The sequence below is a fragment of the Maniola hyperantus genome, chromosome 8, assembly GCF_902806685.2.
Source record: "Maniola hyperantus chromosome 8, iAphHyp1.2, whole genome shotgun sequence".
In the NCBI taxonomy this organism is placed as follows: domain Eukaryota; kingdom Metazoa; phylum Arthropoda; class Insecta; order Lepidoptera; family Nymphalidae; genus Maniola; species Maniola hyperantus.
The window spans coordinates 13,546,316-13,565,177 of NC_048543.1; the positions used below are offsets into that span (position 1 = coordinate 13,546,316).

Sequence of the window (18,862 nt, forward strand, 5' to 3'; positions counted from 1 at the left end):
CCTCCCAATGTTTTCCTTCACCATTACAGCAAGTGATATTTTATTGCTTAAAACGCACATAACTCCGAAAAGTTATATAGATGCGTGCCCGGGATGGAACTCACGACCTCCTGAAAAGAAGGCCGACGCCCTAACCACTACGCTATCACCACTTTTTATTTAAACCACTTTAAAGAATGTTGGAAACATTTAATAATAATAATAAAGCCTTTATTACTGAAAATCTAAATTTACAATGTTGGATTGTGTAATTGATACAGACATACATTACAAACATGTTCCTATTTCTATACAAGTATATATTTTTTTTGCTTATAATTACAGTAAACAAGTAGGTACCTATATACTTAATACTTTTTCCGTTTTTATTTTATTTTAATAAATCCATTTATTACTTACTACAACAATAACATAAAGATTAAAAAAATTGATATTAAATTGCAATTATTTGGGTAATATTTAAAAAAACAGTTTTTAAATGGAAAAGCTCATACACTGTACCTATACACTACACACCACTATACTACATCAGCTTTTGTTATCAATAATAATCGTTACACTAATTTACAATTTAAAATTTATCATTTTTATTAGATTACAATATTATTATCTTGTTTTAATTTGCTGATAATATTTTGAAAAATCACAATATATACTAATATAAGATATAACACAATAGAAACATTTACCACAGCATTCATCTATTTCCTAGCAAGCAAGTCTCCGTTGTTTGACAACGGTTCGCAATTCGTGCCAATCGTTGAAACGACTACAGATATTTTCATTTAGTTTTCATCAATAGATAGACTGATTCAACGAGAAGGCATTTTGTTTATTAGTTTTATAATGCGTTTCCCGATCTATGATGGTAAAAAAAACTTATTAAGTACCTACTAAAAGTTATTATACTACTGGGTGTAATTAGAACGCTAGCAAAAACTAAGACAGGTGATAGCACCTACAGATAAAATTATTGATAAGATACCTACTACAAAAAAACGCGGAAAAAACCTGTATTTTTTAAAAGTTTGCAATGTATTTATTGCAAATAAAACATCTGACTGACGCTAGAAGTCAAGGAACGTTGCGTAGATAGGTGCCGTGGCGTCAATGTCGTGTCGTAGGCGAGTATTGACTCCGAGTTTTGCACGCTGTACATTGCGGTTTTGAAAAATACTAAATCACTAAAACTACAATTAGTGTCAGGTAAATGGTTATTGGTACTGGACTGTGTTTAGGTAGTATACCTACTAATAGCGCAAAGTTTTTGGCTAACGTATTATGTCTCTCTATACATATAATAGGAGCAGGAACTTAGTCTTCCTTACCTATTGACCAACCAAGCAGGCAGAGCCCCGCGAGGGTCGGACCGGGACACGTAGCCCAACCAGCTGCCCGGACCATCCCGCCTTCTCACCACGAAGCCCGTCAGCAAGGACTGAGCTCTGTAACAAAGACATCATTAAAAAACCGGCCAAGTTCGAGTCACCGAGAGTTCCGTAATAAAGTCGTATTTTTAGTTTATGACCACAATTTTTTTTTGTGTAATGTAACCACAAATTCGCGGTTTTCAGATTTTTCCCCGAATGTCTGCTATAAGACTTACCTACCCACCAAATTTCCGTTTTCCTTTTGAGGTACGGAACCCTAAAAATAATAATCATTGTCATTGCACATCTGGGAAGAGACTGACCCCCATGACACGGGTTCCTAGTTTGGGAGTCGAGGGTAATTTTAAGCAAAGTTGTAATTGGAACAAATAAAGATTTATTATTATTTATATATAACTATTTTGATGTAGTCAAATACCCAATTTTCCAACTTAAAATAAATTTGGTAAGCGAGTTGAAGGGCCAAGAGAAGACGGATTACATTTAAAAGCAATTAGCCGTTCACTGTGAACTTCTTTCGCTTGGTTTAAGCTGTTAACGAAAAGATCCAATTATAACTTGCTAGCAACAAAAACAATGGCAAACTTCTTACGTCCTGAACTCTTGAGATATCAATTTCATGTTTTCGAGATAATTTTATTTACGGTACAAACTTTTTTAAATTGGTTTAGGTCTGGGTGTTTTTCTCCAGGGGGAGATTTTGGACGATGGAGTTTTAGCCATTGAAGTAATATTAATAAGTTTTGTTTAAATAAATATATTATAGGCTTTTGCTTAGCTGCAATAACACCAAACACGTGATCATGCATCCTAAGATAGAACGTGGCTGCCCAGAAGGCGTGAAGATACCAACCAAAGCATGATCTAGCGAAAAAAATGGAAGCCGTTCCATATAGGGCATATAAATAGGCCATATAGGCCAAAAACAAACTAAAAAGTTAAAAAAAACTTGTTTGAAAATGGCCCCATATAGCAACAATATTTTTTTTAAAGTTATAGATAGTTACCATACACTGTTCACTTGTTCAGGTATTTAGAAGTTAATGGTAATAACACTCATATGCACACAGTACGCGGCCGAAAGTGATGTACATCGGCTTTCATAATGAAATTTCGGCTTTGTAGAGCGTACTCATACCTATATGACGTTTCGTCGGTCTCACGACAGTGACAGAGCTCTGCAAAATCTGCTATCTCCTTCTAAAGGTCGATGTACATTACTTTCGGCCACATACTGTACATATACCTACATGACGTATATATGAACCATACATTACACTCCTTTTTTAGAGAAGTCGTCCATGTTTTTTCAAGCTTGCAGTTCGTGAAACGGTCGAATGATTCTAGTTTATTTTTCGTACTTATATAAGTAACCTGAAATAAGTAATTGTTATTATTTCACGAACTATTATTGTCTAATATCCGCTAGTATTGTCATTCGCAACGGTGACTGATGTATGAGTCATTATTTACAGTTTTTACACCAAAAAAGAAATAATAATTTCCGTATTGAAGAGACAAGGTAAATTTGGCAGTTTTACTTTGTCTCGAATTTAACTTTTACGTAAAAAAGTTATTCATGTTCAAAAACGAATTGTTAAAGAAACAATACCTCTTGTAGAACGTAAGAACTGCATTGAATTGAAGTATTGATTACCAATATCAAGTGTGAACAAGCTAGGTACAATACTTAGTTTCATCTATGATTTGCACGCCTACAATCTTAATATTATAGCGTCTTCGCCGGCGATAACGAACGAGGTCCCCGATTTCTCTCGTCAATTCGGACATGGAGAACCTCATAAGACACCGACTGTCACACTAAACGACACGTACAGTTATTTGGTGCTCAAAAAGGTACCTGGAAAGTTTGCTGGGAGTGTTGAAAATTGATGATTTTTATAGATTTCGACGTGCTCGTTTCGAATTTTTATTTGGCCACCTCGTATATTTGCAGCTCTCGCCGCCATCTTGGAAAAAGGCGCCCAAAAATAATTTTTTGACAATAACTTCTTTTCGACTCATTTTGCGATGAAAATGGTTATGTAATGTACCTATGGGACTCGCTCTTGACCCTATTTTTTATTTTTCTAGTTGGTGGTACATTTTTTCATGCACGAATTGTGATATTGTGTATCGACATGCCACACCATATCATATACATTCGAAACGCCCAAAAATCGATCAAAAGTGAAAAAACACCGGAAAACTTTCTAGACTACCAAGTGACTGGACTAAGACGCCGAGATAAAGCGATTCCAATTTCCAAAACAAGCTTACTTAGTTTTCCTAACTTTTTACTGAAAAAGTTACTCGTATTAAGTTAAGTACTCGTATTAAGTTACTCCAAATATGAATTAATTAATTTTCATATTGCGAACTTGGAGCAAACTTGTACACAACTTCAAATAACATTTTTTTAATGTAATGGAGGATCAAAGTATATACCCGTTGCTGTAAAACTTAAAAGCCTCATTTTGTTAGTTTTAATTTGACTTTAGAAAACCAGTTTCAAGAAAATGTGGTTACTTTATTGAATAACCTTACTTATTCATAGGTATTTAAAGATTTATTTCGACAAGGTTCAAGGGGTGAGATGCTTGACTTATTCAAGACAAACAAGAAGAGCAATTAAAATATTGGTCTTACAAATAGGTAGTTCATATTATCTATTCATGAAAGATAGACGGACGCAGATCTACTAGATGACTCCAGATATATACTAGATGATGCCTGCGACTTTCATCGTGGATTTAGGTTTTATTTTGCGGGATAAAAGGATCTCCATCTCCAGGATGCAAACTATGTACCAAGTAAATGATGCCAACAACTTCGTTCATGTGGATTTAGGTATTTTAAACATCCCGTAGGAATTCTTTCATTTTCAAAATTGGTTTATTATACTTATGTGTTTTTGAATTAGTTATAATAATGTGTCATTCTTTTTGTATTGAATACATAGTATAATACGCGACATAGTATGCGACCAATCGAAATGGCAATCGGGGAGGGAACGCACAGGCGTACAGCCTCCGCGCTAACCCGACGCGGGCGAGCGCGGGTAACGTGCGGGTGTGCGGGGCGTCCCCTTGCTTCATACTCCGATTGCCATCTCGACATGTCGCAGACTATAAGCACCTATGTAAAAAGCTTCAGCGATTATTGCCAAGGCCGTGATGAGTTGACGCAAGCCTTATCAGCTTATCATTGGAGTGGTATGGGTGAGTCCGACTGTCATAAATAGACATGTTGCATGCACATTGTCTAATTTTTTCTAGCAAGTAACTAAGTATATAGCGATTCGAGCGTTCTCGCTCGTTAACCCTTTAGCATCTTCGCTCGGGGGAATGAACATGAGTGCACAAAATCTTAATATATAAAAGGAAAAGGTGACTGACTGACTGACTGACTGATCTATCAACGCCCAGCTCAAACCACTGGACGGATCGGGCTGAAACTTGGCATGTAGATAGCTATTATGTCGTAGGCATCCGCTAAGAAAGGATTTTTAAAAATTCAACCCCTAAGGGGGTAAAATAGGGGTTTGAAATTTATGTAGTCCACGCGGACGAAGTCGCGAGCATAAGCTAGTTTTAAAATAAAGCGAAATAAAATGTAATAATTTTGAAATTTTGTGAGATTTCGCTTCGCAAGTGTTAAATATCATAAATAAATGCAGGTACCTATTATAAAATAATGTATACAGTTGTAGGTAGGTTCTAAATATTGACTTGACAGTGTGATTTTATCTGTATTTTGTGAATATAGGAATGAATTAGTGTGAATGTAGGTACGGGAACGAAGGTTTACTACATTCACACCGTACATTTCAGTAATAGTTAGTCTTACGACACACCGATTTATTCCTATACCAACATCCAAAGTGGTAACAGTGATTAATAAAACTATGAGAAATTCATCGTTATTCTTTCTGAAGATAGAATCCTACCTCAATATTCAAGAATCTCCTCGGCAATCTATTATCAGAAGTGGTACGAAGCAATCTAAATGCTCACAATAATTCGGCAAACAAAGACGACGACACGAAGAAACGACGAGTGACTCATCCTATAGTGAACCGCTGCTGCTACATCAGAATAATTATTATTGAGCGACGTTGTATCTGCGACCGGACGAGTTGAAACTTGTACTGAAGGAAGGCGAAATAATGGAACGATCAAGAAGTTCTGCGATCTGACGAGTTGAAATTTGTACTGAAGGCGAAAGAAGAGATATAGTACGGTCAAGAGGTTCTGCGACTGGACGAGATATACCCTAACTACCTTCGGTAAAGGCGAGTGATGGCGCGGCGGGCGCTGAACCGGAACCGGCACCGCCACCGCCGCGCCGCGCGTCGCGACCGTTCTGCGCCGCCGCAACCGCGCTGCGCCGCCGCGATTGTGCGGGCACCAGGCTGCCTTCCTGGAGCGACTATAGATGCGGCACCATACGGCCGCCGCCGTTTGAGCTGGCGAGGGTCCGAGCATCAAGTAGGTACAGGTATCGCACGAAGATACATCAGGTCGGTAATAAAACATTTTTTTTTGGGTAAATTATAGGGACTGCGCAATTATTGCAATCTTTTATAAAGCCTGGTTAAATCATTAATGTAAATGTAGGTAAATAATTAATAATTATGCAATTGACTTGGGATATCAAAGAAAAACGACAGCCCATGAAGCTCATTATTATTGCATACTGGTAGGAAACTTGTAGCTATAATACAAAAGAAAAAGAGGGTATCAGGATTCAGGATACATATTACATACGTAATTACCAAGAATGGCAGGTAGGCACCTACTTTAACGTTAAAAGTCCGATATCAATATTTTCGTAATCGAAAACTTTTAATTGATTTTCTTTCATCTTATTTCGCAATGATATTAGCTATTGTGAGTAGGTAGGTACAAGCTAAGAAAGGGAAGTCGGTTCGCCATATTGTGTCGTTGTAGCAAACAATATGATCATATTAGGAAGGGTTAAAAAAAAGTACTTAGTTACCAACATATAAATATTTACACGAGAATTATAATTGATCTCAAATGAAAATGAACACGAATTTGGCTTAATTTTCGGGATTGCAATTTGTTTGCTATCTACTTACTCATGGATAGATGCAAAGTCAAGGTCAAAGTGTTTGTGTTTACTTAGTGTAATTAATTTAGGCGTGAAGACTAATAGGTACTCGTGCTTTAAGTTTTTATATAGCCTTAAATAATGTCAGTTCTTATACAATATTAAATGATAATTTAATAAGAACGAGGGAAAAAAAAATATGTTTTGTTTGCAAAATAGGTACCTACTTATTCCTTGCTAATCACGAAACTATGTTGTTAATCGATGCTTTGGGTGCATTTCACCCACTTATTATTTACTTACGCCATTCGTCCGTAGTTTGTGGTCTATAGTCACCATTTAACCCAATGTTGGTATGTAATTTAACCTGTAATATAACCATAAACCAAAACAGAAATAAAATAATCTTTATTATTTTTAGTAAGAATTTGTTGTAAGTAGTGAATTTTCTGCTAGTGACATTGTCGATGAGTTACTTTTAGACACAAATTTTGTAAGAATAAAATCGATAAAAGAATGGCTTGAAGAAAAGAAATGAATAGTTATAGTTTAGCGCGAATGCGTAGGTATTCCTCTGATTTAAAAAGGAATCTTATGCATTACAACAATTAACCATAAATAGATAATTATTGAGGGATTAATTGACCCTGCTCAGTAGTGGGCTGGTAATGGGGTGATCATGATGGTGATGATGAGTTAATTGATGAAGAAGTTTAAATAAATAAATAAAAATGCGAATAACCTCGGAATATTACAAACAAGCTGTAGTCAATTATCGGGTTTAGTATTTAATTAATCTGGGCAGCGCCTCTTTGCACATTACTAATCGTCTAAGTCGTCAAGAAAAAAAAAAGTTTGCCCTCTATAGGAGGCGTGGCTGACGTGGTCATTCCGATTTAAACTACATACTTACTTACTCGTACCTTCTCTTTATGCATTGATTGGGTTGAAGCAAATATTACCGCATACTTAATTGACTATCCGCATGTGCACGTATCCTATATTTCAATTCCATAATGGTAACATTTTACAGAACTACCTGATTTAATTATTACATCAACTCTGATAAGTCATTTAATAGTTTGTCATGCAATTAAATGCCTGTAATACCTACTCTTCAATATTGATGTAGGTAGTTTTAATAGCGGAAATGTTAGATCATACCTATGTCAGGTAAAGGCTTATAGGTTATTAGTGAAGTGATTTACTTAATTAAAATGAAATGTAAATAGCCAAGAGTATTGTATATAGAAGGGTGTACTATCAGAACAGTAGTAGTAAAGTATTGAAGTAGAAAAAAAAACGCGGTTTGTGAACATTGAATATGGCTGGAATTAAAGATTATGATGAGGGTCAAACTCGAACAAACTTCTATATTAGGTATACTTACGAGTAATTATTAAAAGAAACCAGTTGCAATTAAATATCAAGATTAGTGTCGTTTCTTGGATACCGACACTAACTTGAAATTTCCACTAAATGGGGGCAGGTTACTTGAAACAATTTATTGAGGACTTTTCTGCAATAGCTAGGCTATTGTCTGGTGCTCGGTTACGGTAAAATGACAGCTATTGGTGACTATCACAATCACCTCTGATCGACTGATACTCGCACACTATTGGCTACAATGCATTGTTGCAACAAGAATGACATAAATTCAGCCAATCACAACAATTGCGATTGTAATAGTGATTGATACAGGTTTTCGGACGATTCTACAAACAACAAGAGGGTGGCATTATTTAAATATTAAAAGAAAAGAAAAAAAAAATCCAACGCTGATTTTTGTACAATATTATCCGGGGGTTTTCATAATGGATTTTCCAAAATTAGTCTCCTAATTCATATTTGAAACAAATTCCATAATTTAAAATAGAATAGTCATTACAAATGAAAAATGGCTTGAAAACTCTTGATGTGGTCTGGTTGCTTGATTAAAAGTCGATTTAGAATTATTAACGAACTCATCTTTTGATCAATAAAAATAATGTCTGATTTCAACGTCTACTGCTGATCCCAACATTTGATACATCTGTTCTGTGCCCGAAGGCTCTCAATACATGAAATAGTCAATATAAATAGAATTTAGTTCTAAAAAAAAACGGTTATACCGAAATGAGATCTCTATAAAAGTTTAAAGACTGAAAGAGAAACTTTTGCCGAATAACACAACGGATTCTCTTAGAGAAACTAGCATTTTAGATAAATTATTAGTACGATATCTCTAGTATTTATGGCTCTAATATTGCTAAGGCCCAATTTCACCAAGGGTGGCTTTGTCCGAGAATAACTATGTCAAGAATAAAATTAACCGCTACATTTGCTGTTGGATGACTTATAGTGCGTTTCACCAATGTCCTACCTATCTTAAATTAGTCATTCTATGAAATAGAGTTTTGTTAGCTGTCCATAGCATGATTGAAATGATACGAAATGAAATGATTTATTTTGCCAAAATATGTGAGTAGCAAAGTAAATGATGGTACATTTTGCCATTTATGTATGGCGTGCAAAATATGTGGTTAGACTTAGTGCTTACCTACAAAAAAAAAAAAATAGGAATGACCAGAACGATTGAATAAGTCAAATAATTAGTAAATATCAAAAACTGAGATTATACATTATACATCAGTTTGAAGTATGAATAGGTATTTGTCATTGTCGATTGACATTGATCGTCTTATTGTCTTACGTTACCATGGTGACGTTATATGTCATTTTGATTTTATCCAATAAATAAGCCCGATATCCCTTAAAATTCGCCGGTTTTTGACATTTTCATTATTCTTAGGTATTTAGTGAGATGAAAAAGTGGTTGTTGGAGAGTAACTTACGACTTTATCCTGGGTATAAATAAAATTGATTTCATAATGAGGAAATGGGCTACTTCTGAGCAGAGTAGAATATTCAAACAATTGGCATGTTGATCATGGATCACAATCTTGAGTAATCACAGTGATTCTTAGATGATGAGACAGGCTCGATGAAAGATTGAACTGATTTTTAAGCTTATTCACACTATGATTATTTTGATGTAAGTAAGATTATGATACTAGGTATATTATGATGTTTAGATATTTTTGTGTAATAGTATTTGATGATATATATGATTAAACGATTACTTTGATTTCAATACTACAAATATGATCCTATATTATTATTATGATGTTTTACTATTTTGTGTAATAGTACTTGACGAATGATCAAGCAATTACTTTGATTTTAGTAATACGATTATGATACTATAAAATTATGAAGTTTAGATATTGTTGTGTAATAGTATTTGATGAGTGCATAAACAATTACTTTGATTTTAGTAATACGATTATGATACTATAAAATTTTTATGTTTAGATATTGTTGTCTAATAGTATTTGATGAGTGGATAAACAATTACTTTGATTTTAGTAATACGATTATGATACTATAAAATTATGATGTTTAGATATTGTTGTGTAATAGTATTTGATGAGTGGATAAACAATTACTTTGATTTCAGTACTACGATTATGATACTTTGTTATGATGTTTTGATATTTAAATGTAGTGATATTTGAAGTTATATGATTGAATGATTACCTACTTTGATTTCAGTTGTACAATTATGATACTTATTATGATGTTTTGATATTTTTGTGTCTTGTTTTTAATGAATGGTATTTGATCTGATACTCATGATAAAACGTGTGATGCTATTATTGTTTTTGATGGGTTAACAATCGTTACATCTGGGAGTCGTACACGGTCGTGAAGTCTTGTAGCACGATGAGCTCTTGACTTGACGGCGAGGGGTCCGGTGCAGATGGGTAGTGGAGTCGCGTTACATCTGGAAGTCGTACACGGCCGTAAAGTCTGGTAGCACGATGAGCTCTTGACTGGACGGTGAGGGGTCCGGTGCAGATGGGTAGTGAAGTCGTTACATCTGGAAGTCGTACACGGCCGTGAAGTCTGGTAGCACGATGAGCTCTTGACTGGACGGTGAGGGGTCCGGTGCAGATGGGTAGTAGAGTCGTTACATCTGGAAGTCGTACACGGCCGTGAAGTCTGGTAGCACGATGAGTTCTTGACTTGACGGTGAGGGGTCCGGTGCAGATGCGATTAATTGGATTGGAAAGCGAGGGTGGCCCAAATTGGGTGAAGTCCTCGATGCAATCCAGATTATTTTTCAGAAGCTGTACACGAATTTACTTTAATTTAATTTATTTATTTTTGAGGAAACAAACAGTTCTAGTTAAATGGATAGTTAGTACATAAGATTATAAAACACTTAAACCTAAATATTCCAATGAAAAATTAATACTTATTACAAAATTATGTCTACTGCTAGGATGTATTTGGATTATAATTTCATGAAATGAGGAGTAAAAGCAATTAATATAAATAATATTTAATTACATAATTATGATTTACTTAAAAATTATAATGTACATATTGCTGGAATTTTGTGATATTGTTAGGTATAGGTAATACTATGAAAATAGGTAAAAACTGTTATGTATAATAAGTTTGAGGACAAACTTAATGTAGTTAGAATGGCCGAATGTTAAATATCATAAATAAATGCAGGTACCTATTATAAAATAATGTATACAGTTGTAGGTAGGTTCTAAATATTGACTTGACAGTGTGATTTTATCTGTATTTTGTGAATATAGGAATGAATTAGTGTGAATGTAGGTACGGGAACGAAGGTTTACTACATTCACACCGTACATTTCAGTAATAGTTAGTCTTACGACACACCGATTTATTCCTATACCAACATCCAAAGTGGTAACAGTGATTAATAAAACTATGAGAAATTCATCGTTATTCTTTCTGAAGATAGAATCCTACCTCAATATTCAAGAATCTCCTCGGCAATCTATTACAAGGTAGCTAGACGCTAGTGTGACATAAATGAAAAGCGTGATTTTTCACATAATCACAGACAGGAGCGACACTATTGGTCCGGAATGAAATATGGTTTAGATATTTTGATAGACTTCACAGTATGCAAGCACTTAGATAAGGGAAGTTTACCTGACGTAGCCCTTACGGGGCGGGTAGTCCTTGTGGAAGACGGAGTGGTTGAGGATCATCTTCTCCTCGCCCGTGTCCAGCCAGGAGCGCTGCAGCACGAAGTCGCGGTTCTTGAGCGGTGCCGGACACGACACTGGAAGTATTACTATACTATTATTTAAATAATGGCTTATGCTCGCGACTTCGTCCGCGTGGACTACACAAATTTCAAACCCCTATTTTACCCCCTTGGGGGTTGAATTTTCAAAATTTTCCTAGCGGATGCCAACATCATAATAGCTATCTGAATGCCTCAGCCCGATCCGTCCAGTAGTTTGAGCTGTGCGTTGATAGATCAGTCAGTCAGACCTTTTTCCTTTTATATATATAGATGACTATTAGAGCTAGAGCCCTAATAGCCTAGTTATTAAAATATTCCTCTCTTATTCGGGAGATGGGGGGGGGGGGGAGAAGAAATCAGTAGGGAGCCTGCAACCGGGCTTCGCTCGTCGAAAATATAAATCTTTTTATTCCCTATCCCGAGGGAATTTCTAAAAAACTGGCAGTAATCCTTGTCTGCATTAAAAAGCAAACCTGTGTGCAAAATTTAAGCTTTCTAGGTTCAAAGACCGTGCGTTAATGAGCCAGTCAGTTAGAATTTTTCTGATGTCTATGTTACCACGACTGATATTTCTTGTATAGTATATAGGACCTTCTCCGAGAAAAAGAGAGTCTCATTCATTATCACAATAGCTGAGAATAAGAGACATCATAGAGATAAGCGTTAGGTAGTCAATTGAATAAATTCCCTTCAGCAGTTTTAAGCCGCATTCTGAACCTATGCCAGTCTACTCCAAAAATAGTTGTCCCCTACAAAGAACAAAATCCTACAAGTAATAATCATGGCTAACTATGGGCCTCATAAGAAAGCTCAGAGTCACTCAGCGGGCGATGGAGAGAGCTATGCTTGGAGTTTCTCTACGTGATCAAATCACAAATGAGGAGATCCGTAGGAGAACTAGATTAATCGACATAGCTCAACGGATTGCGAAGCTGAAGTGGCAATGGGCAGGGCACATAGTTCGTAAAACCGATAGACGTTGGGGTCCCAAGGTGCTGGAATGGCGACCTCGCACCGGAAGACACAGCGTTGGAAGACCCCCACTAAGTGGACAGACGACATCAGACGAGTTGCAGGGAGCCGCTGGATTCAGGCGGCGCAAGACCGTGGCATGTGGAAGTCCCTACAAGAGACCTATGTCCAGCAGTGGATATCTATCGGTTGATGATGATGATGATGATATGTTTACTATACGCTGACGACCTGAAATTGTTTATGGAAATAAAATCTGAGGCCGAATGTGTTGAACTCCAGGATGATATCGATGCTGTCATCAAATGGAGTGACGAAAACAGAATGGAGTTCAACACCAATAAATGTTCGGTCATGACTTTTGGACGCGGAAGGTGTCCAGTTTTCTTCCCGTATAAAATGAGCGGAGTTCAATTGCCCAGACAAACTAATGTAAAAGACCTGGGAGTAATATTTGACCATAAACTGACATTCCATGACCATATTTCTACACTCGCCTCCGAATCATTCCAGCGGTTGGGGTTTGTTTTGCGTATTACTCGAGATTTTCAAAATTGTTACACGATAAAACTGCTATTTGACGCTTTGGTTCGTGCCAAGCTAGAAACCAGCGCTTGTATTTGGAATCCATATGAAAGCACGTACACCTTGCTACTTGAAAAGGTTCAAAAAGCCTTTCTAAGGTATTTATATAAAAAATTGCACGAGTATTACCCATTTATGTATTACAAAAATTTCTCCAAGGGCACTTGGGTTTCCACTCGCTCAAAACCCGAAGAGACTGCGACCAAATTGGTACAATTTGCAAGATTCTTAGGGGTGTGATTGACTGCTCTGAACTACACAACAAGCTCTGCTGCGTTTATGCACCCTCTAATTACAGGTATCTCCGCCACCGCTCCAAATTTTTCGTAAGTCCGTTTAGTCGCACGGTAGCGCGTTCCAGGTCACCCATACCGCGCACTTTGGCTGCGCTCAACGCACTGCTGAAGGAGTCCCCTCGCTGTGACATATTTGCTGACAAATGGGCTGACCTCATGGGTCAGATCTTGCACTTTTGTGAAAATTTATAATTTTGCTTTTTAAAATTTATAATTTTAAGTTGTTAATTTTTGTAAGTATGTTTATGTTAGTTTGTACTCGTATTTTAATTAGTGTAATTGGCTTTATGGCCGTTCTAATTAAATAATAAATAAATAAATAATAATAATAATAATGATTAATAAACATGTAGGTAGTACAGAGAAAAAATTAGCTTCAAAGTATTCGGGTCAAAAAGCCTGCAGCAGGATCCGCAATACAATTTATAAAGTGCACCGAGCGTACGACGGAACGTTGCGTTCACTACCAGCCCAGTTTATTAAACCACTTCTAATTTAGAAAACTGCGAATAAAAAATGCAAATGTTAACCATTATTATTATTATTATTATTATTTATTTATTATTTAATTAAAACGGCCATAAAGCCAATTACACTAATTAAAATACGAGTACAAACTAACATAAACATACTTACAAAAATTAACAACTTAAAATTATAAATTTTAAAAAGCAAAATTATAAATTTTCACAAAAGTGCAAGATCTGACCCATGAGGTCAGCCCATTTGTCAGCAAATATGTCACAGCGAGGGGACTCCTTCAGCAGTGCGTTGAGCGCAGCCAAAGTGCGCGGTATGGGTGACCTGGAACGCGCTACCGTGCGACTAAACGGACTTACGAAAAATTTGGAGCGGTGGCGGAGATACCTGTAATTAGAGGGTGCATAAACGCAGCAGAGCTTGTTGTGTAGTTCAGAGCAGTCGATCACACCCCTAAGAATCTTGCAAATTGTACCAATTTGGTCGTAGTCTCTTCGGGTTTTGAGCGAGTGGAAACCATGCGTAAATATGTCATTCAATATGGACAGGACGTACGACAGTACGTTGGGGAAACTTCATGATTTGATTTTGACATCTCCATATAGTTTTGGCAATGACCTTCCAGTTTTTGGATAGCGCGCTCCTTATCGCTTAGCGTACAGTACAGTAAAATAATGTACATCGACTATTAGAAAGAGCGTTGTCTCTCTCACTTATACCTATTTCACACGAGTAGATATCCCTACCTATGTGACGTTTTGAGATCGATGTACTTTATTTCTGCCGCGTTCTGTAGACACGTTCTAGAAACAAATATCTGCGTCTGTGGATTCGGATTGTCAGATATCCGTAAAAATGCGCCTCAAAGATAATAATTATTATTGTAAGTTGCTAGAGGATTTCTTGGGAAAATAATGTGACGCGTTCGTAGTCGTACCACATTAGCATCCACCAAAATTAATAATCGAAGTAAGGGGAATAACTCTCAATACAAGAAGAAATCTAATATAAGAAGAATAACGAGGATGACATAGTTTCTTGCTGGTTCTTCTCGGTAGGAACGGCATTCCGAACCAGTGGTAAATTAAAACTACCTGACTATTCATAAGTACTTGTAAAAAGTTTACATGAATAAAAAAACATTCTATTCTATTATATTCTATTCTATAGACAGGGATTTTATTTTATTTTTCATGGCAGCCATTTCAAATTTTACATTATTTATTGTTATAGCGGCAATAGAAATAAATACTTACACGTTCTGTGAAAATTGTAACTCTCTACCTTTTACGATTTACGAGACGCTGACAGACAGACGGACCGACGGACTTACAGCGGAGGCTTAGTAATAGGGTCCCGTTGTCACCCTTTGAGTACAGAACCCTAATAAATCGATTTTTTTATTTTTTATAAAAGAATAATAAGCCATGCTAATCAGGACTAATATTCCCCTTTCCCCTCCAACTAAGCGTAAAGCTTTTGCTAGGAATACGTACGACAATAGTGCAACGGATGGGCTTTCAAACCGCCGACTTTTCGGAATTCAGTCCGCTCCTCAACCGTTGAGCTATTGTGCTATTGCTTTAAAAATTATTCCCTCAAATCAAGGACAATATCCGAAGTAACTCGAATATACTATTATTGTCATATTAACCCACATAAATAATTCAATAAAGAGCGGCGCTCGAGACAAATGAGATATAAAAAAATCAATCTTCTCATAATCAACCCTCTGATGAAATTCAAGATGTTATTATTGCGTGACCGATACAATAAAGTCTCTGTTTATTTTCCCAACAAAATATTAATCAACACTCTATTATTTAGCAAGGGTTTGTGTATTATTTTGAACATGTTATATATCTAAAGGAGTAACCAATATATAACCGATACGTAAAATTAAGAATAAAAAGATACCTTATATGAACTTCAATTTTTTTTTAAATATTAGCCATATTTTTCATGATACATTGACTAATATTCCCCTTTCCCCTCCAACTAAGCGTAAACCTTGTGTTACGGCACGCAACGGGTGGAAATTGAACCGGCGACCTTTTGGATTTCAGTCCGCTCCTTTAACCGTTGAGCTATTGCGACTATATTTTAGCCTAGCAACTCTACCATAGAGCGTAGCAGCGACGACTGCTATGGTGTGGCACCCATTTCTATTTCACAGTGTGAAACCATTTAAACAGTTCCTTGTATTATACAACTTTAAGAAGCTGATGCTGATAAAAAAGCTATGGTAGCCTAGTGGTTAGGACATCCGCCTTCCAATCGGAGGTCGGGGGTTCGATCCCGGGCACGCACCTCTAACTTTTCGGAGTTATGTGCGTTTTAAGTAATTAAAATATCACTTGCGGTGAATATAATAATGGTGAATTAAAACATCGTGAGAAAACCTGCATGCCTGAGAGTTCTCCATAGTGTTCTCAAGGGTGTGTGAAGTCTGCCAATCCGCACTTGACCAGCGTGGTAGACTATGGCCAAAACCCTTCTCACTCTAAGAGGAGACCCGTGCTCTGTAATAAGCTGGCGATGGGTTGATCATGATGAAGAAGCTGATGCAGCCAATTTCAAAAGCAATTAACTCAACCGAAAAACGCTGTTTCTAAGTTATATAGGTACATATTACCTATGAACCGGAAAATCCGTCATATTTGGATTAATAGAATTATTTAACTCAGAAAGGGCCCTTTGATCACTGAGGAAAGCTATAGTAAACCTTATACATGTACCTTTATAATATGAGGTAGGCATGCCGTATGATTTTCTATATAAGTAGAGATTACACTTTACACACGAGTAATTTGAGGCCTTTTACATATCATCATCATGATCAACCCATCGCCGGCTCACTACAGCGAGTCTCCTCTCAGTATATTATGAGAACGGTTTGGATATAGTCCACCACGCTGGCCAAATGCTGAGTGGCAGACTTCATTTTGAAAGACATTGAAAATATTTTGAGAACTCTCAGGCATGCAGGTTTCCTCACGATGTTTTCCTTCACCGAAAATGCAGTGACACTTGATTGCTTAAAACGCACATATAATTCCGAAAAGTTAGAGGTGCGTGCCCGGGATCGAACCCAAAACTCCCCGACTCGGAAGTGACGTCTTAACCACTAGACTGACAGTGCTGGCACCGCTTTTTGAGGCATTTATACTGAGAGAAATTTCCTGACATTCCTATCGATTTTCTCCCTCCAAAAGTGTTTCCTCTCGAAAGGGAAACCGTTTTCTGTCTCGATTTCGGCAGGAATTTCGCAGTTGTTCGATTCGGTAGGTAATCGCCAATCGAAAAGTTCTCCCTTTTGAAAGGAAATGCTTTAGGGAGGAGGAAGGAGGAGGAATGTTTTAGGAAATTTCTCTTAGCCTATATTTACTTCCTTGGTATTTTTAGCCCGCCATTTTGTACATGCACGTCAATTAATTTATCCCATAGGAATAGAACCCATTTTTCGAGATAGTAAGTAGCTCTTGCCACTGTAATTTTTTAGCAGTTCGCATATTTTATAATGACATACCTACTCACAGCAAAGTGTGTTATTTTGAGAGTGAATGATAATTTCCAATCGACACCATGCCTTTAAAAAAGTTCTCGATCTAAAATCAGAGTACCCTTATTATAAATGCGAAAGTGTGTTTGTTTGTTGAATTGTTGGTTTTTCTTTCAATCACGTCGCAACGGTGCAACGGATTGACGTGATTTTTTGCATGGGTATAGACAAAGACCTGGAGAGTGACATAGCATCCCGGGGATGGACTGGGCTATTTTTGTCCCGGAAAATCAAAGAGTTCGATAGAGAATCAGAAAGTAAAAGATCTAAAAATTGTCATGGGCTACTTTTATCCCGGAAAATCAAAGAGTTCCCACGAGATTTTTAAAAATCTGATTCCACGCGGACGAAGTCGCGAACACTAGCTAGTCGTAAATAAATCTAAATAAACTAATAATAAACAAACAATAGGCTTTTCAAAAGGCACAAAAATTACTAAACTCACATTAAATAGACTTTCCCAAATGTTAGCACGGCACACAAAGTTGAAAAAGAAAATTGTTTGACGAGACGACCCGGTAGCGACACAGGTCTGACCAAATATTTGCGGGGTACGATAACTTCAGTGTGGCGATAGAATGGAAAGCTTTATTTATGGGACGTGGGCCCGTTTCGGTCAGAATGACTTTAGAGCTTTGTATTTATTGTAGGGCTCGATTGAATTTGCCGTGCGAAATTGAATGTCAAAGGTAAAATATTAAGAGAACTGAAGCTTTGATAGCCTAATGGTTGTGTGGACGTCCGCCTCCTAATTGGAGGTCGGGGGTTCGATCCCGGGCACGCACTTCTAACTTTTCGGAGTTATGTGCGTTTTTAAGCGATTAAAATATAACTTACTTTAACGGTGAAGGAAAACATCGGGAGGAAACCTGCATGCCTGAGAGTATTCCATAATGTTCTCAAAGGCAGCGAGCTCCCCAACACTTCCCCAAAGATTTTTGTAAATCTTTGTCCCCGTGTGTGTCACTTTAAAACGTTATATTTTTACACTTTGGAAAATCATAGACACATCTGTTTCTAGAACGTGTAGACAAATTAATGTCATTGCACCACGCTGGCCAAGTGTGGATCGGCAGACTTTACACACATTTTGAGAACCTTATGGACTACTCTCAGGCATGCAGGTTTCCTCACGATGTTTTCCTTCACCGTTTAAAAAGTGATAGAGTTTATTGTGGACTCTTTTCAGATCTGCGCGCATTTGGAACCCTCGTAGCTTTGGTTTTAAGTTGACGTAATTAATTATCACCAATACAGCATTGTATTGCAAACTCAGCAATTGACCATCAGAAAGTATACAAAAGTATCCAATTTGAATGAATTTTGACTTTTGGCTGACAGTTAATTTCTTAAAAACGGGGGATTGAACCCCGACATC

The 18,862-nt window shown here is 36.9% G+C and overlaps 1 protein-coding gene across 1 annotated transcript in view; it reads right to left on the reverse strand.

The window, feature by feature from the left end:
• LOC117984241 (START domain-containing protein 10-like) overlaps nucleotides 1-18,862 on the reverse strand; it is a 54,643-nt gene that overhangs the window by 14,212 nt on the left and 21,569 nt on the right. The window contains exons 3-4 of the mRNA XM_034970863.2: nucleotides 11,490-11,622; nucleotides 1,329-1,445 (exon numbers count right to left, since the gene is read on the reverse strand). Coding sequence (XP_034826754.1) covers nucleotides 1,329-1,445; nucleotides 11,490-11,622 — 250 coding nt within the window. The remainder of the gene's footprint in view (nucleotides 1-1,328; nucleotides 1,446-11,489; nucleotides 11,623-18,862) is intronic.